General features: G+C 44.7%; 2 protein-coding genes across 5 annotated transcripts in view; both read right to left on the reverse strand.

Moving 5' to 3' along the window:
* CASQ2 (calsequestrin 2) overlaps positions 1 to 19,873 on the reverse strand; it is a 69,537-nt gene extending 49,664 nt beyond the window's left edge. The window contains exons 1-2 of one of the 2 annotated variants that reach the window (XM_050748221.1): positions 19,364 to 19,845; positions 8,546 to 8,683 (exon numbers count right to left, since the gene is read on the reverse strand). In XM_050748221.1, the coding sequence (XP_050604178.1) occupies positions 8,546 to 8,683; positions 19,364 to 19,597 (372 nt within the window). In that variant the 5' untranslated portion in view covers positions 19,598 to 19,845. Of the gene's footprint in view, positions 1 to 8,545; positions 8,684 to 19,363 lie in introns of both variants that reach the window. The other variant, XM_050748222.1, reaches the window with a different exon arrangement.
* Positions 1 to 23,557, reverse strand: part of NGF (nerve growth factor) — a 1,213,865-nt gene that overhangs the window by 454,351 nt on the left and 735,957 nt on the right. The window lies entirely within an intron of this gene.

The raw sequence follows: 23,557 nt of genomic DNA on the forward strand, positions 1-23,557 counted from the left end.
GGTTATCTTATGGATATTTATATGTGATTTTTGAAGATTTATGAGTGGGAGGTGCTATCTCAAATGAACTCTAATCTTTTTTCCTGATTCCCCGGTTAACTAAACACAGCCAATCACTGTCCTGTGCTATAGATGGAGAGACAGAGCAGGCAACAACACATGGGCCAGGATCCCATGCCTAGCTGAGACTTTCCCACCTCCTCTTTGGCACCCTTAGTCAAAATCCCTCCAGAACTCCCATCACTCTTGCCTCCCATGCTGACAAGACCCAAAGTCTGCCTACTTGAGTTCTGTCATCACTGCTGTCAGTCCTAGCAAGTCTCCTTCATGGGAGCCAAGGGTGCCGGGGCTGGCAGCACTTGAGAGAGCAATGAGACTGGGAAGGGGAGAATGGCTGTGGTAAAATTCTGGGACCTTCTAGGTGACTCCTGACACGGCAGCCAGGAGCCTCTGCTGGGCCAGTGGGGCAGGCAGGAGTCTGTCTACCTCTCACATTTGGGTTGGCCTCACCTCCACCTTTGCTTTGGCCCTAAATCTCCAGCTCACATGTTCCCTTCTCTCCTGCAGCCTAGTCTCACTGCATTCTCAGGTCACTGCCAGCCCTGGCCACCCTTGGCTGCAGAGCCCAGCTCCAGTTCATCTTTCACTCCATTCTCCTCTCTGGAACTCCAAAAGCCCCTCACAAGGGCATAGTACTCTGGCACTTAGTGTGTAATCATTAGAGTTGTGTATAGTCTCTATATTGTGACTCTTTCCTCTATAAGAAGAAGGACCCTCTTGTGTGCTTCTTTTGTATCTTGCAGTTTCTTGGAGACACTCAGCATACTTGTGGATGAATGGGTGGATTGGTCCAAGTACTTCACAAGTTCAAGGGCATTGTAAGCCAAGGAGTTAGAGGCAATTGTCATCAAATACAGTGACAAAGAGTTACATACATGAGAAAAAAAAGCAGAGTCAATATATCTCCTAAATTCCCAGACAACTAGTACACGCTTTTCAGATAGGTTTGCAATTTTCTCCTGTTGATGTACAACTGTTTCTCTGCTGGTTTTGTTTGTTTGGTTAGTTACCTCTTAGACAGTCCATCCTAGTGAATGGGGTTGTCTCTTATCGGTTGGTTATATTCAGCCTCTGGGCATTGATCAGTGCTCATTCTTCCTAGAAACATTAGGATTTGCTTTAACCATTGCTGATTCTATTGATTACAAAAAACGTTTTTTAAAAGTTATTTTAAGGTCCTTAAGGTTTTGTTTTGTTTTGGGACCTGGTCTCACTCCTTTGCCCAGGCTGCAGTGCAGTGGCACAATCACGGCTCACTGAAGCCTTGACCTCCCAGGTTCAAGCAATCCTCCCACTTCAGCTCCCTGAGTAGCTGGGAATACAGGCCTGCACCACCACGCTTGGCTAATTTTCTAAGTTTTGTCAAGACAGGATCTTGCTTTGTTGCCAGGGCTAGTCTTCAGCTCCTGGGCTCAAGTGATCCTCCCACTTTGGCCTCCCAAATTGTTGGGATTACAGGCATGAGCCACTGCACACAGCCTAAAAAGTTCTATGTAAATAATATGCATAATTCAATAGGAAAGAAGAGGATATTTATAATATAGCTTTACTCTTGTTAAAAGATTGTATCCTGTAGGTATTTATTGCATCACTGTTACCCCTGTAATGACAGGGTGGATCCAAGTAGATCTCATCTTCGAATGAATAAATGACTCATGGATACTATGGCCCAGTTGTTAAGTGCACAGGGCTTGGAATCAGAGACCTGGATTTTTGACTTGTCCACAAGCCTGTGCTGTGACTCCAGTGTAAAAAGTGGACAATACCAATATCTATTCAATGGGACTGTTTTGATGATTTAACTGAATGCATGTAAAGTGCTTGGCACAGTTCTTGGCATGCAGTAAGTGCTTAGTAAACATTAGATTTTCTTCTTAATATTATGACAGCTGGCTAGGGTTCTGGATCTTGTTCCAATTCAGAAATACCATAGTGTAAAGTATTACAATGGAAAGAGAACAATTATTAATTGAGAACCTACTGTTTTAACAAAAATGAGTAAGACACATGTCAGCTCCAAGGACCTTGTGATTTAATGAGGGAGGAAATTCATTTAAAAAAATAGCTCTAGGGCCGGGCGCGGTGGCTCACGCCTGTAATCCCAGCACTTTGGGAGGCCAAGACAGGAGGATCACAAGGTCAGGAGATCAAGACCATCCTGGCTAACATGGTGAAATCCTGTCTCTACTAAGAAAAATACATAAAAAATGGCGAGGTGTGGTGGCCGGTGCTTGTAGTCCCAGCCACTTGGGAGGCTGAGGCAGAAGAATGGCGTGAACCTGAGAGGCGGAGCTTGTAGTGAGCTGAGATCACACCACTGCACTCCAGCCTGAGAGACAGAGCTAGATTCTGTCTTAAAAAAAAAAAAAAAAACTCTAGGTGCTACAGGAGTAGGACAAAAAAAGAGCTATGAAGATTTAGAAAGTTTGCGAACTGGGAGGTCAAATCCTGCAGAGCCTAGTGGGTTGTGATGAATACTGTGTATTAAATTTCCATGCACTCAGGATGAACCTAAATCCCTAACATGGCCACGAATGTCCTGCACTCTTTGTCCCACCTGTCTCCAGCCTCATCTGGGGTCACTCTGTTTCTTACTTAATACAATTGTCTTCAGCTTCTCAAAACACCAAGCTTGTTCAGGTCTTTGCACAGGATCACCTCCTTCAGCTGTGCTCTCAAGCCCTAGGCCAGTTGAAGATTCAGCTGCTTGCAGGGACGTGGATGCCTTGTTCTAATTCACACAAAGGCACCAACACATGCTCTGCTTCTACACACACCCTTCACTCCAAATAGAATTCCTTTTCCCTGTCTGTTTGCTGGTTTCTACTTTCCTTGAAGTCTACATTTAAAAGTCAGTTCCTCAAAGGCATTCCCTGACTCCCAATCTCAATTTTTCCCTTTTTACCCTTGATCATAGCACCCTGTGCTTTTCCTTTGCAACCATTTCGCAGTTGCAAGTGCACATTAATTTATATGATTCTTTGTCTAGCAATTGTCCATGCTGTAGCGTATAAGCTCTATGTCCATGTCTGTTTTTCTCCCATGCCATCTCTAGCACCTACCATAATACCTGAACAGAATAGATTTCAAAACAAAAAACAAAACCAGTAGTTTCTTCAGTAAATGAATGAATGAAGAGGGAGGCTGCTTAGAAAAGGGGATGCCAGCTAGACCTTGGAGGAGGAGTGTGTGGATAGGTGGAGGGGGGCTGCAAGGGCATCCCAGGAGGAAGAAGTGGTATAAGCAAAGGTTTGCAGGTGGGAATGTGCAGGAGTGTGCAGGAGAACAGGCTGACCTACTTGAGCAGTGGGCTTATTCGGGGCGATGAAAGACGTCCTGTGTTAAAATCACACTAGAAAAAAAGTGTGAAGGATTTAACTACTAGGACTGGAAGCTCTGATTTGGGGTTGTCTGAGTAGGAGAGTGATATGACTAAGTTGTGTTTGGCAAGAGTGGATCTGAGTGCGTAGAGGAGACAGAAAGGAGAGTGGAAAGGAAAGGCCACAGTTGGGAGGCTGATGTCCTAGCCTGCATGGGAGATGTCTCTGATCTCAGACCAAGACAGTGTCAGTGGGAGAAAAAGTGACTTGAGCAGGTGATGCTACAAGTTGAGAATCAGTCAGACCTGGTAAGTCTTCCTTTGGCTTTGGAGAGAGAATGGAGAGAGATCAAAGAAGAGGGAGGAGGCACGATGGTTGGAGGGTCTCCCATGAGGAAACGAAGTGGAGGACACACAATGATGGCAGGAGGGCATGACAGAACTGGGGAAGCTTCTCAGCATGGATTCAGACCCAGAGAGTTCACGGTCACGGCAGTCCAGCCCAGACCCGGAGGTGCTGATCTAGGGCTCAGGGGAGAGGTCCTGTATGAGAAGTGAAGGCTTGAGGACAGGTGCCATCTTTGGGAGATGAGTGTGAGAGAAAGCCACAGGGTCAAGCGCTGGCTGTCTCAGAAGGAAGAGCAAGACACCTACCCTGGAGGCAGAGTGGAGCCATGGGAGAAATGTGGGGAGACAAAGGATCCTGGTGTCATGACTCCAGAGTCACAAAGGAGCGGGTGGTCATATCAAATGTTGCAGGGAGTCAAGGAGGGGTAGGACCCCCATGAGGCCTCTCATCTCAGGACTGGTAAGTCACGGGTGACCTTTTAGAGAAGAGCTGGGACAGAAGCCAAAGCACTGGGAGTTAAACCACGGGGTGGGTGACAAGGACATGTTACAGCAGGTGTGGTTCGCCTAATTAAGGAGTCACACAGAAGCGAGAGGGACACCCTGTGCTGCGTGACTGCCCCTGGGGCTCCCAGGGCAGCACATCCAATACCTCCAAAAAGACCCCACCCAATGCAGTCTCTTCATAGGACTTACCAGCTCGAATCCAGGGAAAGACAGGAAGAAAGTCACATTTATACCATTGCCCAAGAAGTGTCTTTGTAGAGGAGAAGGACTAATTTACTACACAGTCAGAGGGAGGGTGGGGAGGTGGCGGGTCATAAAGAAAAAGGAGGTGGTTACTTGTTGAAGGGAGGTAGGTGGAGATTACTTTCTGCAGGGCCAAGAATCTGAAAAAGAAGCTGAGCCTCGGGGAAAATGTCACAGATCTCTGCTCCAAGTGAATGTCCCTCAAGCCAGTCATTAAAAACGCCCTGGCTGTAACCCTGCTCTCTTCATGTAAGCCAAGAGCCACACGGCTGTTCATACCCACTGTCCCTCATGCCATCTGGCAACATGTCAAGCAATTCAACAACTGTGTGTCCTCCCCTGAAACCAGAGAGCTGACGTTTCTCTCCGGTAATCTCCTGTCACTTTCTGCCGCCCTCAAAGTAGGCCTGAGCTATGTATAGCTGGGCAGCTGGCATGTGATGGTGTTCACGAAGGAGGCTGGCTCAATGAAGGGACAGCTATTCTGTGGGATTCAAGCGAGTATCGGGGGCCTCTTTAGGGCTGGGATAGGTGGCCTCTGAAAGAGCCTTCGGGGAGAGGGAGGCTGTTGATTGTTTTTATTGGCATTTTGGACTATCACGTTGGTCAATGCCAAGGAAAAGACCAAGGGAAGATGCTATGTATTTTTTCCACCCCACAATTCTGAGAGGCTATGTAACAACAACAATATAAAAAAAAATAGCACTTACTGGGTGTTTACTATATGCCAGCTATTGCTCCACCTGCCGTACAAGAATTATCTTATTGAATCTCTACAAAACCCTCATGAGGCAGAGGCTTGCAGATGAGAAAACAGAGGCACAGAGTGGTTAACCAACTTGCCTGGGGACACGCAGCGCTTAAGCGACCCAGCTAGGATTTCAACCCTGACACTCTGTCTCCAGAGCCCAAACTTTCATCAATCACATTTTGTTCCTATACCTGGGCCTCCAAGGGACCTGGGCCCAAATCCTGGCTTTGCAACTTACCAGCTGTGAGACTCTGGGCAAGTCACAACTTAACTGATCTTCAATTTCCTTATCTAAAAAACTGAGATCCAATCTCGCAGGAGTAACATGTATACAAGGACATAGTGAAAGTTCCCTACCAATTAATTACAGGGCAAACCCCACTACACTAAGTCAGTGGTTTTAGAACCTGGGTGTACATCAGCATTCCCTGGAGGGGCAGCCAGTAAAAAGAGATTGCTGGGCCCACCCCAGAGTTTCTGATTCAGCAGGTCTGGGAGGGGACACAAGAATTTGCATTTCTGCCCGGGTCCCAGGGGCTGCTGAGGCTGCCGGTCTCGGGCCCACACATTGAGAGCCGTGGCCCTACCAGTCTCTAACACAAAATCACAGCCTTTTATTGTGGAGCATTTTGCCATGTCCAAACTGACAGACTGAGGGAGACTGTCCCTGAAGGCCAGGTTTGTTTTGTTTTATCTAAAAACATTATTGCAATGGAATTTTTAAAGAGTGAATTTGTCTGACGTGGGGCAAGGCCATGCCCTTTTCCAATTTTTCTCAACAGAATTCTGTGCCCCAGTGCCTGTGAAAATGCAGTCTGGAAGCCTAGGCCCTGACCTCCTCTGGTAGCCCCTCCCTCCAACTCTCCTTGGAAAAAAGTTCCACATGATACTCAGTGCTTTCTGGGGCCAGAGAGATCATCCCCTTTTAAACTGTCCTTCAGTGAAGGTCGATACACCTCATTTTAAAAAGCGGATGGGGTGCTTCCTCTCATGGAGAGGCCTCATAAATGTAAACTAATGATTGAATGAAGAGATCTTTGACTTATTGCTTCCACAGCACACACTGAAAAACAGAAGAGGAACCTGCTCCTGCTCTGCTGAACTTTCTGAAATGTCTGACTAGTGTTTACTTTGATAGCATCTGCTAATGACAGCAAATGCCATGGAAAACTAACTTGTGTTTTCCCAAGAATGGCAGTTTTCAATGTGCTTTCACATACACAACGATTTCAGGAACAGCCCATTACTAAGCACCAAGCATGTGCCCATCACTTTACACATATTACCTGTTTTGTCTTCTTAAAACCCCTACGAGGAGGGTACTGTGGCTTAGATTTTTCTTGTTTTGTTTTTTGTTTTGAGATGGAGTCTCGCTCTGTTGCCCAGGCCGGAGTGCAGTGGCGCGATCTCTGCTCACTGCAAGCTCCGCCTCCCGGGTTCACGCCATTCTCCTGCCTCAGCCTCCCGAGTAGCTGGGACTACAGGTGCCCACCACCACACCCGGCTAATTTTTTTGTATTTTTAGTGGAGACGGGGTTTCACTGCGTTAGCCAGGATGACCTCAATCTCCTGACTTCTTGATCCGCCCACCTCGGCCTCCCAAAGTGCTGTGATTACAGGCGTGAGCCACCCTGCCTGGCCTCTGGCTTAGATTTTATAAAGGAAGCACTCAGCCTTGTGGAGCTAAGTGACCCGCCTACAGTCACACAGCTAGTGCAAGGACTCAATCCCAGCTGGCTCTGACTCCAAAGCCTGTGCATCTCACACTGCTAGGTGCTACTGCCAGTAGTCATTTATGTGTTGCATTCACTACTTCTGTGTCTGGAGGAGGCTTCAGTCCCTTCATAAAACAGAGGTGTGTGGTCTGGCTAACAGTTAGATATCCAGGGCCAGAGTAATTGTGTGTGCTGTGTAGGTAGAAGCAGGTGATCATGTGAGGGAGTACTTGTTAGGTCTCCTGGCCACCCAGCTCACGGCAGATGGTGAGGAGAGGCCTGTCTGGCTTGGGGCACCTGGACAGCAGGTGGGAGCTCCTGGAACTGGCACCCTGGGCACACAGAAGCGGCTCTGGCCTGCCCAGCCCATCACATTGCAAGATGCTGCACTGGCCCCTTTCCTTCATGGCTGTCCAAACAGAAACAGCTTAGCTGGATAATTCTGGCCTACCACATCCAGTTTGTAAAAAGGGAAGCCTTAGAGGCTTCCTTGAACAGGCTCAGTTCTTCAGGGGGCTGGCTTTCTAGGTGGAACAAGTCATTTTGAATGCGCACTAAAGCTAAGCTGACAATTATGCAAAAACATTCTGCACCAACCTGTAAAGCTCAAACTGCCACAGAGTAGGGCTACTGAGTAAAGAAAAATCTTATGATTTGGAATCAGATTTTCTTACTTTTAATTTTACTGCCTTATATCATAATAGCCCTTATAATATAACTGCGGTGGTGACTTTCATGGTATCTCATGCCCCCATTTTAAAATGTATAACTTTGGGGGCCGGGCATGGTGGCACGTGCCTGTAATTCCAGCACTTTGGGAGGCTGAGGCAGGCAGATCACCTGAGGTCAGGAGTTCGAGACCAGCACAGCCAACATGACGAAACCCCATATCTACTAAAATACAAAAATTAGCTGGGCATGGTGGCACATGCCTGTAGTCTCAGCTACTCGTGAGGCTGAGGCAGAAGAATCGCTTGACTCCGGGGGGCAGAGGTTGCAGTGAGCCAAGATCATGCCACTGCACTCCAGCCTGGGAGCCTGGGTGACAGAGCGAGACTCCATCTCAAAATAAATAAATAAATAATAAAAAATAAAAACTTATACCTTTGGGAGGAAGTCTACCTCAGGAATGTGATGAATAGGTGTCCTGTTTGGGCTTGTGCAATACCGGGGGCTTTGGAGATAGGAGTAATGAGAGAAGGTTCCAATGGTCTAAAAACTTCTGAATCAACAGTATATTTTCCAGTTCATGAAACCTCTATTTTCTTATAATTCCATGGGTGGAAGGAAATATTTAACTGTAATCAACTCAATCCATGCTTTTACAACTAGCATCTCTGTGCTTTTACCATCTCACTCCAAGGATCCCCTGTATTATCGATATGTGCCCAGCAACCCTCCACACAGAATTCAGCAGCACTTGGGCTTCACAGAGAACTGCAATTTAAAAGTGAGCACCTCCTGAGAGAGTATGGGCTCTATGGGAGGCTTCGTTCGCCAAGCCAAACCAAAATAAGCCTGACCTCATCTAATTTTTCAGAGTGGAGCAGGTGTGAATTTGGAGATTGCCATTATCGGGCAGTGAACAGTTGGAAAAAATACCTGAATCCTGTGTGTGTTGCTATTCGCTGCCCAGTGTTTCCACGCGGCTCCATCTGCAGATTCACTCAACTCCAGCAACTTCATTTTGCCTTCCCCTCTTGGGGTTTGGAAATGCAACCACTGGGATATTTGCCTGCGCTAAATAGGTTTAGAACAAGGGTCAGCCTTATAAAGCTTGGAGGTTTCTGCCCATGTGTATATATATTTTGGGCTGAGAGTCCCATGGTTTAAAAAAAAATCAATTTTACCCATATTTTGGTGGGATTAAGCAAGGGTAACAAGCAGGTTCCTGAATCTGGCAAATTCAACCTCTTTACAATTCTACTCAATACTTTAAAAAATTTAACTTAATTTAAAAAGAGATCAAGGAGAAGTATATTTCCAGTATAAGCAATTTATTTCTAATTCTTGACATTTTCCTTCTTCCCCTCTCCAGCCATCCATCCAGCTAACATTTATTAAATTCCAAGTGCCAAGCAACAGCCCATTGGCTCACACTAGTCATTTAGGTTCAACACATAGTCTAGTTGTACAATTTAATGCAGCTCAAGTGTAAGTGAAAATCCAGAGTACAAACTAAAGACATCTGTGCCTTCGTAAGTTGGCACAGCTTACAAACATGAAGCAATCCCTTTCAGCTGCTCCTTGGCATACTGGAAGGAGCATGTCATTTGAAACCAAATAGGTTTGGGTTCAAACCCTGCTTCATGATCTAATGTTTTATAGCTTTGTGACTTTAGGCAATTTTTACTTAGCTCTCTGGCTCATTTCTCTGCCTGTAACATAAGAATATGTTGTAAGAATTACATGAAATTACATATGTAAAGCCCCGTATTGGCATGGTTTATGGTAAGTTCATAATATGTGCTTTTCCCTTCTCCTTCTTCCCCTTCTCTTCATTCAACATTCATTCGACAAACACTGTTGAATACCTACTGAGTCAGGCACTGATTTAGGTGTTGGGGTATAGCAATGAGTAGAACAAAGTCCTTGCCTTTGTGAATGTCACATTCTATAGTGGGTGCTGTAGTTTGGATGTTTTTCCCTCCAAATCTCATGCTAAAATTTGGTCCTCAATGTTGGAGTTGAGGCCTAATGGGAGGTCTTGGGGTCATGGAGGTGAACACCTTTTGAATAGATTAATGTCCTCCATGGGTGGGGCAGTGACTGAGTGAGTTCTTACTCTATTAGTTCCTGCTAGAGTTCCCTGAGAGCTGGTTGTTAAAAACAGCCTTGCATCTTCTCTCTCTCTCTCTCTCTCTCTCTCTGTTTCTGTCTCTCTTGCTTCCTCTGCTGCTGTGTGGTATCTGCACACACCAGCTCCTCTTCACCTTCTGCCATGAGCGGAAGCAGCCTGTGGCCCTAGCCAGATACAGACACCCAATCTTCAACTTTTTCAGACATCAGAATTGTGAGCCAAATAAACCTTTTATTCTTTATAAATGACCTAGCCTCAGGTATTCTTTCATAGCAACACAAATGTACTAAAAGAAGAGGTGTCAGACAATGTGCAATAGGTCAGCCAAGTACTATGTAGAAAAAGCATAGAAGAGGGTAGAGGAGGTAAAATGAATGCATGAAAAGTGTGATTTACAAAGGCTGTCAGGGAGATAACTTCTTTGATAAGGTGACATTTAAACATAGACCTAAAGGAAGTGAGTTCTTATCATCAATAAAAGAGGAACATTTCCCTAGACCATTCCATCTGCATCTTTGTAAGTGCTATGATTTGGATGTGGTTTGTCCCCATCAAAACTCATATTGAAATTTTATTCCCAATATGGTAGTGTTCAGCAGTAGGGTCTAGTGAGAGGTGTTTGGGTTATGTGGGTGGGCCCCTCATGAATAGATTAACGCACTCATTCAAGGGTAAGTGAGTTTTAATGAGAACAAATTAGTTTCTGAGGGAACAGGTTGTTTAAAAGGGTCTGGCTTCCTTGGTTTCTCTGCCATCCTTTCTCTCTCATAACATGATTCCTTTCTTATAACATCTATTGCTTTCTGCTTTCTGCCATAAGTTGAAGCAGCATAAGGCCTTCACCAGATGCAGCTGCCAATCTTGAACTTTCCAGCCACTAGAATCATGAGCCAAGTAAACCTCTTTTTATAGATGATCTAGCCTCAGGTATTCTGTTATAGCAACACTAAGCAGACTTAGACAGCAAGTAAGATGAATATTTCATGAATAAATGAAAGAGCAAATATTTCTATTTAGGCGTTCCCCAGACTTAGTTTCATATTACAAAATACTCACCAGTTTTCTCTGAGAAATTTTCCCATGGTTTCCCATAAAACATCATAACATCTTAATACCCCACTTCCATCTACCTTCAGGGTTCTTAGATTTGTCATTTCTTTTGGGGAAAGGGCTAATGTGCCACAGCAACCAAATAGATGCATGTCTTCTCTTTCTGAAGGTCAACTCTGAACCCTGACCTAAGGATAGTTAGAAGGCCAACTTCTGAGTTGGTCTTAAAAAGCCAGGCAATTCAACTAGAAAGATCTCAAATAGGGTAAGACTCCTCAAGTCCCAGATCATTTCCTTTTAAGGAGGTCCAAAGGATTAGTTACTGACTGTGTGAGTGATGGATCAGTGGGAGAACCCTGGGAGGCCTGGCTGAGTCCCAAAGCAGATATGAATCCCTGCACCCCTAGAACCAACTTAACATCCCAGCAGCTCTCCAAATCAGAGCTGTACTGACAGTTCCAGCACCATTCTGAAGAGTGAATAGTCCAAAGGTCAAACAGGTAACAACATGATTCTGGTCATCTGGAAAATTTTCCCAACCCAATAGACTGTCGCAGTGCTTTGAAAACATTTAACGTGCCTACAAAGCACACAGGGATCTCATTTAAGTGTTAAGTTTGATTCTGGGATGGAGCCTGAGATTCTTCATTTTTAAGATGGTCCAAGTGATGCCATTTGCTACTGGTCTGGGGTCCGCCTTTTTATTCAGATGAGGTCTCACTATGTTGCTCAAGCAGGAGTGCAGTATCTACTCACAGGCACAATCATAACACACTGCAGACTCAAACTCCTGGCCTCAAGCAGTCCTCTAGTTTCAGCCTCCCAAGTAGCTGGGCTGCTTTCAACCTTGGGGTTCACATTTTAAGCATCAAGGTTCGAGCAGCCTTCAAACTTGGCTGTATCTTAACAGCACTCAGAGAGTTTTTAAAAATTGCAGCATCTGGACATCAGCCTTTACCCAATGACCAATTAAACCAGCACCTGTGGGGATGAGACCCAGGAATCAGTATTTTTTAAAACTCCTTATGTGGTGCTAATGTGTGGCCAAAGTTGAGAACTACTACAATCAACTAAGAACACGTACAAAAGTTCAAGTGACTAGTGAAGGAAATTCACATTGATAAGCACCCACTATACTTCAAGCACTCAATTAGTCATTCTATTAATACATAGATGAATTTCTTCAGTAGTAACTGACATAACAAAAATAATAATACCTGACTCTTTCACAGCTTCTTATAATTTTATAAGAAATTCTTATTCACCTGTTTCCATTTAATTCTCCTAATTCATGGAGGTAGGAACTAATGGTTGATTTTATAGATTATTTTACATATAGATTTCACAGATCAGTGTAATGAAGTGAATCTGTGTGACTTACTCAGTATAGTGAGTAAATGGAAGAGAAGTTCAGGTGTTCTGCTTTCAGTTTTCCCAAGCATTGATACTTCATCTGAGATTGGATATAGAGAAATGGTGGTATACCAGCCTGGCCAACATGGTGAAACCCTGTCACTACTAAAAATATGAAAATTAGCTGGGTGTGGTGGTGGGCACCCGTAATCCCAACAACTTAGAAGGCTGAGGCAGAATAATCGCTTGAACCCAGAAGGTGGAGGTTGCAGTGAGCTCAGATCATAGCACTGCACTCCAGCTTGCGGGGGGTGAAGGGGAGGAAGAAGAAGAAGCAGAAGCAGAAGCGGAAGCGGAAGAGGAAGCGGAAGCAGAAGAGGAAGCGGAAGAGGAAGAAGGAGGAGGAGGAGGAGGAGAAGGAGAAGGGGAGGAGGAAGAGGAAGAAGAGGAGGAGGAGGGAGGGGAGGTGTTTAAAAAGTGCACATGAGACTTGTCAATGATGATGCTGGGCACATTGCAAAGCCTGAAGAGGCTGCAGTCACTCTCAGCTAAAGTTTACTTTTTATTGATATACAGATAGTTTAGGAGACTGAGGCCTGAAGGAAGAAGGAAGCTCAGTCTGGTTGGGGCTCTGGCAGACTGATAGCAGCAGCATCAAGAGATCTGCTAAACAGCTGCAAAACTCAGAGGCCTACATCACACAGGATTATGATTCTTGATCCTGTCATAGACAATGAAACCAGCATCCCTCTCCCCTACAGGGCCTAATAGATAATTTGTGTGAGTCATCATCTAAAAATTATTGGAAAGTAACCTATGTTTCAGCATGGGAAATTGGTTTGCATTTTTAGGTAGTGGTCCTGCCATTTAATACCCAAGATAGCTTAGGAGAGATCCCCTGGACAGGCACTGTGTGGATGGCAGCAGAGCATCCCAACAGACTCTATTGGTGAGCTACAGTGAGACCTTCTTAAGCAGGAAAAGCAGAAGAACCCCACCAAGGGTACACAGGGGAGCAGCCTTAGACCTTGAACTCTAGTTGCAGCCTGTTGAAAAACTACAAGACCAGCAGGTCGACCTGGTTCAACTTCCAAGAAAACGTGGCCATTTTTGTGCCAAGACTCCAGGTTTTCTGCCTGCTCAAGGGACCTATTTCACCCTAAAGAATGAACCAAGCTTTACTGTTCACAATCCAGAAAGTGTTACTTGTTCTTTATCCATACATTCACTGATACATTCATTTACTCATGCAAAGATTATTGAGTGTCTGTTAATAGCAATGAAAATTTGATAAATGAATGAATTATTTCTATTCAGGGATTTACAATGCTGGTTTTCATGTTCTGAAACACTCTCTAGCTGCCTGAAAAAAATCTCCCATAGCTTTCCTTAATCCAGTAAATGCATATTGGCTACAGGTTAGTCTACTTAGTTGCTATTCCCCCCTCTCCACCCTGCCACCCAAAACACAGATACATGGCTAACAGCATCACTTTTAACTATGAAACATGTGAATACAAAATGAAAAGTGCCCAGAGGTCCTAGAACTGAGCTCTGAGGTCTTTGCATGTCTCTTTCCTCCTTTCCTTCTATAGACGATTTAAGTGGCCATAAAATTATTTCTACGTAAGTGTGAAGCTCACCAGGAAAAGGCTTTTGTCCTTTTCTTGTCTTCTTTTTCAGGTTGGAATGCCGGACACCTAGCAGTGAAGTGGTGTAGAGGAAAAGATAAAGGTCTTGGAGTTAGGGATAAGATCTGTGTTAAGGCAGAAGGGGAAGAAGAAGGAATCGATTCCTCATCCCAGGCTGGGTGCTGGGCAGAATGGAAATGCCATGTGTAGAGGGCTCAGGAATTCACAATGTGGAGGCCATGTTGCTCATGCCTGGCCAGCTGGGGCTCCACCTGTCATGTTGTCGTGTGACCAGTGCATTCATTTAGTTGTGTTTTTGAGTTACAAGCAGTTTCTTGATCCTTGCCCAATGTGAACTTGGCTCAGTTTGCTTTTGTTTTGCTTTGCTTTGCTTTGCTGTTTGCTTCCCCTATTACCAAGTTTGATTTTCATTCAGGTTGTTCTCATGAGGCTTCTAATCTAGAGGGAAAAATCCAACCCATGTCTCCATGGGGGGAAAGGGTAAGATAGAAAGGATTAGAAGGAAACTGGAAGCACCTCTCGAAGTAGGTGAGACTGAACCATGTCTGAAAATGGGGCAAAGCCTAATTTAATAAATGATATTGATGAGGTGGTTGAACATAGCCGACACAGGCTCAGCAAAGCCTTGAGAGCAGAGGGAATGCCAAACAGGGGTACATTGAGAGCGGCCTGTGACCACCAGCAAGTCACTCCTCCTCTCCAGCCCCAGAGAGGAGGAGTGAATAAGCAGTAAGAGGAGGAGTGAATCAAACTGGCTGGGAATAAGCAAGATGGCAATGCATTTCCAGTCCCCAGCTCCCAAGGCCTGGTTTCCTCAGTTTGTAAACTGATGGGGTTGGTTGCACTGTGTTTAGAATCCTGACAAAATAGTGAGTGTGGGCTGAAAGAAGCCAGCATTTGTTAAGTATCTTCTGTGCGCCAGAGCTATGCTCCTGCTGGGCAGCCTCATTCAATCCTCACAACAGCACTGTCATCTCCACCTTGCAAATAAGGAAGCCAGGTCTATCTGATCTGGAAGCCCATGTTAGAGCATGCCATCTCTCAAGCACTTCAACCTCAGGGAAATGGTGATGCTGAAGGACTTTTCTCTGGCAATATTTATAGGACACGATAGGAGCAGCGGCTTGCACAGCAGTTTCAAGAAAAAAGAGGAAGCAGGAAACAAAGCCACAAGGAGAAACTGAATTCCCTGACCATCTCCTCTGTCTCTGAGTCCTGTAATGCTAGTGGAAGTTGGCCACTGTGGTGTGACTAAATTAACTATCTTGGCGGAAGCTGTAGGAGACAGCATGCAAAATTGCAACTCCTTTTATAATTTGTGTTGACATCCCAGTAGAAAAATGAGAAAAGGCATAGAAAAATAATTTATGGAAGAAAAAAATATATAAATGGCAAAACAATTTTATGGAAAACTTTAGCCAGAAATCAAAAAGAAGTGTTCATTAAAACAATAATGAAAAAATAAAGATTTTTAAAACTCTAAAAATTATGTCAGGATCTAAATATATGGTAATTATTTTTAAAATATGTATGATGATACACTGGAATACTATGCTGGTATTAACATTACTGTTTAATAATATAGAAATACAATATACGGATGTGAAGAAAAGCTGGAAACAAAACTGTATAAATGGTAGAATTCCGAATTGAAAAATGTGTACTTATGTACAGAAAAAAAAACTGGAAAGAAATCTACCAGAACATTATCCATGTTTATTTTGGTGTGATTACTTTTATTGCCTTTTAGTTCTTTTTCACATACTCTGAAATCTAAGGGAGTATATGCTACTTTGTTGATGAAGAAAGCCAAGCAGGAATCAGAACTACCAGCTGTTTAAGTCAGGGTTACAGCTATGAAATGAGGGGTTCAGAGCAACCTAGATGACTTCCACAGTTCTTTTGAGCTCTAACATTCATTCACTCATTCAACAAGCATGTGTAGAACATCTGCATGGAACTATGGATCATACACTGACCCTTGGGCCCTCCAGAACTGGACTCTGGCCAGACCGGAAAGCAAAGTTTGAGTTTGCTGCCTCCTGGTGTCATATAACTTGCCTATTTCTTGCTAAGCTGCATAGACCTTATCTTCTCCCCCTTCTCCTCTTCCCCTTGTCAAGTCCTGTTCTCACGACAAATTCAGATTCAGGGGATGTAAGTGATTGGCAACATCTCAAAGGTCTACCTCTCCCAGAGGACCTTGACTAAGTCGGGACAAAAATCTTACCCTAAAGAAATGAGGCCCTCTTGGCCAAATTTTAGGAAAAAGCTAGCAGGTGGAAAAATACTTGAGAGCCATCAGAATATGTGCTGTTTTACCAGTAATTCCTACTCATTTCACAAACCAGTTCTGGCTCTTCCTCTTTCCTCTACTCTCCCCGAGAAACTTACAAGTTGCTCTATTGTTACAGCAACCTCCCTGCACTGTAGCTCTTAGTTCGCGTGTTTTCTTCCGTGTTCAGCTGTGAGCCACTTGAGGGTCTCATGTTCCCTGTATCCACAGCATCTATCCCAGCACCCCAACATAAAGTAGGTGGCACATGCATGACTAATTGAATGGCATTTCAAGTGCCCCTCATCAGGCAGTGACCTCCTGGCTCTGTGGATGAAGCTGTTTCTGGCTCTTTTCATTGACATCCCTTAGAGATGCAGACAAAATATACGTGACTGGCCATAGCGCCCTTGGAGTTTCTTACAATGGGGTGGCCCTAGTGTGAGGAGCTATGAGCTTCTAAGTCCTAGAAATTCCTCAGCTGTTTCAGCCTAGGGATGGCAACTCCTCACTGGAAAGCGAAATCAACTTAATAGGTTGAGATCGATTTTTAAAGTGAAATAGAAGAGAACGGGATAAAAATAGAAAAAAATTTTTTTAATTCCCCAGGTAATAATAATAAGTATAGTTCCATGAAATTTTTGTTTCTGGTGTGTGTGTGTCTGTGTGTACTGGGTCATAGTCAGTTATAATAAAAAGTGTCAGAAGCTGCCTTAAGCTGCAAGGGGGAAGGGAGCCGCCTCCCCTCCAGCTATTTGCCCATGGCTGAGACCACACTGCCTGATGGATGGACACTGGGAACTACCTCCTCTTTTCCCCCTACCCCCTAACAGCCACAGCCCTGGAAGCTGGCAGACTATTTTTCTTAGTGCAAGTGTGGGGTCTAGAGGATTAAGAGGACAAAATAGTTATTTTGACGATGACAAAAGTTTAAAGACGTGTTCACTCTTTCCACTCATGGACTTCTTGGAGCCATTTTTTCCCTTGATGCTGCACCTGACAAGTATCTCAACAAAGGCCTGCCCCTTCCTCACCTTCACTAATGGAGCCCAGGCCTCCGCCTCGGTTTGGACTTTTGCATAAGCAGTGCCTCCAGGCCATGTACTTCTCGGCCATGCTGGTGGTACAGCTGGCATCATCAGACCCGGGCCCAGAGGCTGAGCAACTCTGTTTAAGGAAGACTCTTGAAACCATCTTAAACAGTCTACCCAGAAGCCCTTTGGGCATTTTCGCACTGATTTCAGGAGAGGCGCGGTATAGGTATCACGTACTGCCTTCATCTGTAGTAGCTGTGTAACCTTGGACAACTTAGCCTCTCTGCTTCAGTTTCCCCATCTATAAAATGGAATTGGTAACTGTACCTACTTAATAGAATAAGGATTAAGCAAGCTAACACATACCAAGTGCTTAGGACAGTCCCTGTACTTAGTAAGCATTTAATTAACATTATTATTATTTAATCATTTCTTAAGCCTGCATGATAGTTATTATTTTTCTATATTTATAGATAAGAAAATGAGGCTCTGAGAAATTACGTAATTTGCCCTGCGTCCTATGCCTAGTAGAGACAAAGCCAGAACTTAAATCCGGATATCCTGATTTCAAGTTCTGTGTTCTTTTTCTCCTAATGATGCCTCACTCCAGCTTTAGCAGCCTAGGGGCATCAAATTAACTCCTGTCGTGAACTTTTCCTTATCGGTCTCTGCTGGGCTGGCACCCAACTGTGGAAAGGGCACTCTTGGAGCAAAGGTGTCTGGAGGGATGGTAAGCCCAGGGGAAGTTCCTGTTCATGATTTTGCATAGTCTTTGGGGACATATATACTTGGGGGAGCTAGAGAGAGATAGATAGATAGATAGATAGATAGATAGATAGATAGATAGACAGACAGACAGATAGATGATAGAAAGAGATTTCTTTTTAAAAAATTAGAATCAGAAATGAATGTCCTTGACTGTACTGGCCAACCAAAGGCAATCTTTTGGAGTTCTAGGCTAACTGGACAGCAATGAGCATATAGGGGAGAATCCTTATGCCTTCTATTAAGTTTTCATAACAATGTCTCTTGATAACTGAGTATGGCAGTTTGAAATGGAGATACAATGTAAGTGTTGGTTTCATGGGCTAAGCAGCAGCTAAGTTCTATGTCCTGTTCTTTTCCAGCCTGTGATTTGCTCATTTCTATAGAATAAAGTCTTAATAACTATCCCTGCTTTCTCTTTTCTTGCAACCCACAGAGAGAACTGAACTTCCACATTCAGCACTCAAGGTTGGAAATATATTTTTGATGTATTTGGGATAGTTTTGCTGGATTTTATGACAGTCAATGTTTCAATTGGAAAAAATTCAAATCCACATGGGTTTTATACGATAATTCTGTTAATCCAACTGTTTCATCAACCTGAGTTCTCTGATTGCACTGGTTAATAAACTGTAATTCTCAAATATCCTTTTCACAGGTTTGCGCCTGGGCTAGGCATGGGGACTGATGAGGCATCTTGGTGCCCACTAGCATTCTTGGCACCCTCAGGCACTCTTAAAGTATAAGCCATCTTAAGCTGTCCAGGAGGAGCTGCAGGAATAGTTTCTGGGGCACTCGCAAAGGATTAGAAAATGGGCCCCAGTGCCAGGTTACAAACAGGCAGGCCATGTAATGCGGATAAAATAAGAACTGACTTCAGCTCTGCCCTAAAGTCACACCAACAACTTTCTGAGGAAAAAAAAAAAAATCACATAAATGAATATGCCGCTCAGAAAATCTGCACACAACTACATTCTGTAATGCTGACTGACGGCAAATCACAAGAGAGGAGAGTCATTTAGTGATATTTTCCATCTGACCCCCAGAGAGAGGCAAGGTCAAGTAACTCTGGTCTCTCCAGGATCACAGGGAGATTTGAGGGAGCAGAGTGGGCACACTGAGTGACATCCACAAGTAGTCCCTGGATTTCATTTCAGCCAACCGTTTTAACAACAGTTTCTGCATTCTATCTGGGAAACAGTGACTGGGACAAGGGCCCTTGAAAAGTCAAGGGGGCCACAGAGACTTTACATCAGACCCATCATAGTGTAGCACGTTTGGTCCTCTTCATTTGAAGAGTTAGGACCCACCCCTCATTGTTCACACACCCCAGCTGTGCAACAAGGGCATCTGATTCACGTGAGGCCAAAATAAAGCAGACCTCAGTATATATTCTCTGCATCCTCGTTCCCATATCCCAACCCCTGGCCAAAGGCATTCCCTCAGCACCTCACTGAGGCAGCGCGGACAGCACGCCCTTTGATTACTTACCTCAAGCACGATTTCTTTCAGTTGGAACTGTTTTTGCGCGACCTTATCTGAAGACACCGGCTCGTGGTAGTAGAGGCAGAGCAAGTCATATTTCTTTAAAACCTGCTTGAAGTTCTTCTCGGAAAGACTTACCACTCGGTCCTTCCCATCGTATGTGGGGAAATTAAGCCCCTCTTCTGCCCTGCAAGAGGACAGAAAATAAACCCCCACAATAAACAAGTGAGTTCTCTTCATTTGGAAAAATTTTTGTTTCTTGTTCCCAAATATGCCGTGTGCAGAAGAAAGGACAGAAGACTATTAGAGGCCTTGTTGAGCCAAGCAGGGAGCAGACAGGCTGATTTTGTCTCTCTTCTTTGCCCTTCCTGGGGCGGAGAAGTGACTCTTCACCTCCTTGGGTCCAGCCAGCTCTGGAATCGTGGGCTCAGGACAAAGAGCAGAGGCGCACACACTCACTCACACACACACACACACACACACGCGCGCGAGAGTAGAAAAACAGCCAAGCTAGGGAGGCTGGGAGGCCAAGCCCCAGATACCTTACATAGCTCTGCTCAGCCTCTGTCTCATTAGGAACTCCATTTTTAGGATGCAGTTGTTTCAGGCTAAAAATAAATCATGCAATGAATAAAAAAGTTAGATACGACACTGTAGAGGGATTCGCTGATACAGTCTGTCCGAATGGCGAAGAGGGAAGAGGCAGGAGGAAAAAGACAAGAATGTGCACGCATGAAATAAGGAGGCTAGAAAGGTCAAAGAAGAGAAAGAAACTCGAGAGGGAGAGAGATAAGGGACTATGGTGCCAATAAGCAAATGGGGAGTTCAAACATACAGAATGACACTCATGCATTACTGAATTGTTCAATCACTCCAGGGAGGTAACTCAGCCTGTGGTTGCTCACCCTCTGTTCCTCACTGCAACATGAAACAAAACGGAGCCCCAAGGTAGACTTCCTCATGTTCTACTCCTGTTTTTTTCTGCCTTCCATCCTCTCTTCTTAAAAATCCTCTGCCAGCCACTGGGCGAGGGGTGCAGGGACACCCTGCTGAACCCAGCTGACACCAGAAGAATCTGTCCTCATTAGAATAAAATGAAACAAGGTTCACAGCTCAAATCCCTACTCAGCCTTTTAACAGCTAATGAACTTTGGAGGGTCACTTGCCCCCTCTGATGATCAGTTCCCCTCTATGTAAAGTGGGGATGATAATAACCATAAAGTTTAAAACACATAGATGAACAAGCATGGCACAAAATAGGTGCTCAAAAATGGTAGCTATTGTACTTACTTCTCACTGGAGCTGGTGGAACATTGGTTATATAATGGATATTTGTCTGTTTCTAATATGAATGGTTTGTGAACCCTTTCTTGTCCATTTTCTCCTTGAATCCAGTAGGCAACTGGGGCAGAAGTGATCAGGGCTCATCCCACCACTGAGCTAACAGCAACTTGTCTGAGTTTGCAGCGTTTCTAACTGCCAGAGCAAGAATTCCACCCTGCCTCAAAGCTGCTGCTCCTGGTTGTCTTGCCTCTGACTCTGGGTGATTCCCTTGCAAACACCCCTTTTCTTAAGTACCTTCCTGACCATCTCTTCCAGTCCAACCCTAGTCCAGTCATGTCTCTCCACTCTTCAAAGGCATCTAGGGCACTCATGATTCTGACCAAGTTTCTGTTCTCCTTCAGTTATAAATCAGCTTTGAAAAGACAGAGTACTCTGTCACACACAGCTTTTGCAGGCGTTAGAGGGCAAAGAGAAGATCTGTGGCCTCTATGAGTAAGGCAAGGCTCCCCTGCAGTCAGAGGGCCTTACATTGAGAGTCAGGCTGATGAGGGGTTGTCTTGATGCTACACTTTCATGTGCAGGAAGTTGGGGCCTTGAAGAACCCATCACTAAAACCCTTGACAGCCTTCCATTCTTTCTAATGGTGTAGTCTCTAAGTTTTCAAAAGATGGAGCCAAGAATATCCATGCTAAGGTGCACTTAGCTTTCCAAGTCAGTGGCAAGCATGCAAGATCTCTGCTTTCTTTAGGAAATTTAAGGGGGAAAAGATTTCTGAGTGAAACAATGTGTGTCTTGTCTTTTTGAGGTCAGCCTCCCCAAACTGTTCCCAGTTGTCTTGATCTCACTGGGTTACCTTTATTTAGAATTTGCTCCACTTTTCTTAATATGTAAGTAGGTTTAACTGTTACTGAAAAATCGGGAGATATTTAAAGTCAAAGTCCTTGAATTTCCTTCTGACTTATAATTGACAAAACTATAAGGGAAAAGAAATAATTTTTTAAAATTTAGTTTAGCCTTCAAGTCTGGTTTACTATGAAAAGCCTGAGCTGTGGAAAGTTCCTGCCCCTAGATCACGGACTCGATTTGGGCCAGGCAGCCCAGCCCTGAGAACAGGCAGCCACTGACATATGCTGTGGTGATCATGTTTCCCCCAAGCAGCCACGGTAGATATGAGGTCTACATTCATGCCCCACTCTCAGCAAGAGGTAGGTTTTCATAGTTTGCATTTAACATGCCAGGCTTATTTTCTATCGGCCTTTCATTTTCCTATTTTTGTTTTCCCTCTGCCTTATTGATCACCAACTTTAATTATTTTTCTTTTTCTTTTCTTTTTTTTTTTTTTGAGATGGAGTTTCGCTTTTGCCGCCCAGACTGGAATGCAATGGCCCTATCTCGGCTCACCACAATCTCCACCTCCCAGGTTCAAGCCATTCTCCTGCCTCAGCCTCCCGAGTAGCTGGGATTACAGGCACGCACCATCACGCCTGGCTAATTTTGTATTTTTATTAGATACGAGGTTTCTCCATGTTGGTCAGGCTGGTCTTGAACTCCCAACCTCAGGTGATCCGCCTGCCTCAGCCTCCCAGAGTGCTGGGATTACAGGCATGAGCCACCCGGCCCAGCCAATTCATTTATTTTTTAAACAAAGAATGCTTCACACATTTCTGAGTCAACCTTACCTCCTGCAAATCAGCTGTTTTGTTCCAGCTTTAACTGCGGCCCAAGCCAATGTGTCATGCACTTCTAGTTTATGTGGTTGTGCTGAAATGTTTTATGTGCCATTAGTAGGTACTTTTTGTTTTGTTTTTGAACAAGGGGTAGAACAAAACACACAAATCAATACAAATAAATGTTTATTGTTGTCACAATATATGGCATAGGCCCCTTGTTTTCCTAACCATTTCCAGTCCTTCACTGTGAGTGGTGGCCACCTAGAGTCCCTTAATCTAACCTAGCTCATTTACTTTGTTTATTCTTGACAGGTGGCAGAATGATTTTCTCTCAGACCATTTTATCTACAAAGAGAAACATATGTCTTTTCTCACGCCTCCCTTCGAAGGTCTGCAGGTCTCTATCTGGGTGCCTCTGAGGCGGCTTAGCGAGAAAGAACCGCCCCCAGAAAGGCAGGAGACCTGGGTTCCGCCTGCCTGTGTGATTAGGTTAGGAGCCCTCAGGCTGGGGCCCTAGCACTCGAAATTTGTGAAAGAGGGTTAGAGTCACCAAGCTCCTACGGCCCCCTTTCTGGCTCTAAGATGTTAAAATCTGTTACAAGATTTTCTTTTACCAGGATGGGCCTCAGCCCAACACACAGGTGTGATGAAGTTTGATGAATGTTAGCTGCGGAGGAGGGTTTTGATGGGCGTGACTCCGGACGAGTCCAAGCTTGCCTCTTCTCCAAGGCAAAGATCGCCTACAAAGTCACTGCTGCCAAAGCCCCCTTCGTTGGCTAAAATACTCCACCCAGTGGACAAAACAGAAAATGGCCTATTTCTTTGCTCCGGTTCCTGGAGGGAAGCACAGCCTGGTAGAAAGAATGCAGAAATACTAGGGTCTAGAGCCCTGTGCCCCATGAGCCTCCGGCATCCTCTGGACAGATCTAAACAAGTTTGTTAGCAACTCCAAGGCCGTCCTTTTCTCTCAACTTTATCAGGTGGTCCCTGGAGCCTTCCTGCCTCCTCTGCACGAGGAAACTCCTCAACAGAAACAAGCAGAAAGAGCTCAATGTTATCCTGAAAAAGAGCCCCAAAGCTCCAATATGAGTCCAGGTTTTGACAAATGTCACTTCCTTAAGGAGGCCCTCAGTGTAGACCAGGAGCTGACACTGAGTCCCCTTACACACTGTACTTCTCCTTGGAAACACTTTTCTCACGGGAGAGCCTTCTCCCTCTCCCGGCTGAACCTCATTGCTGCAGGGGC

This window comes from Macaca thibetana, chromosome 1 (assembly GCF_024542745.1).
Source record: "Macaca thibetana thibetana isolate TM-01 chromosome 1, ASM2454274v1, whole genome shotgun sequence".
NCBI lineage: Eukaryota > Metazoa > Chordata > Mammalia > Primates > Cercopithecidae > Macaca > Macaca thibetana.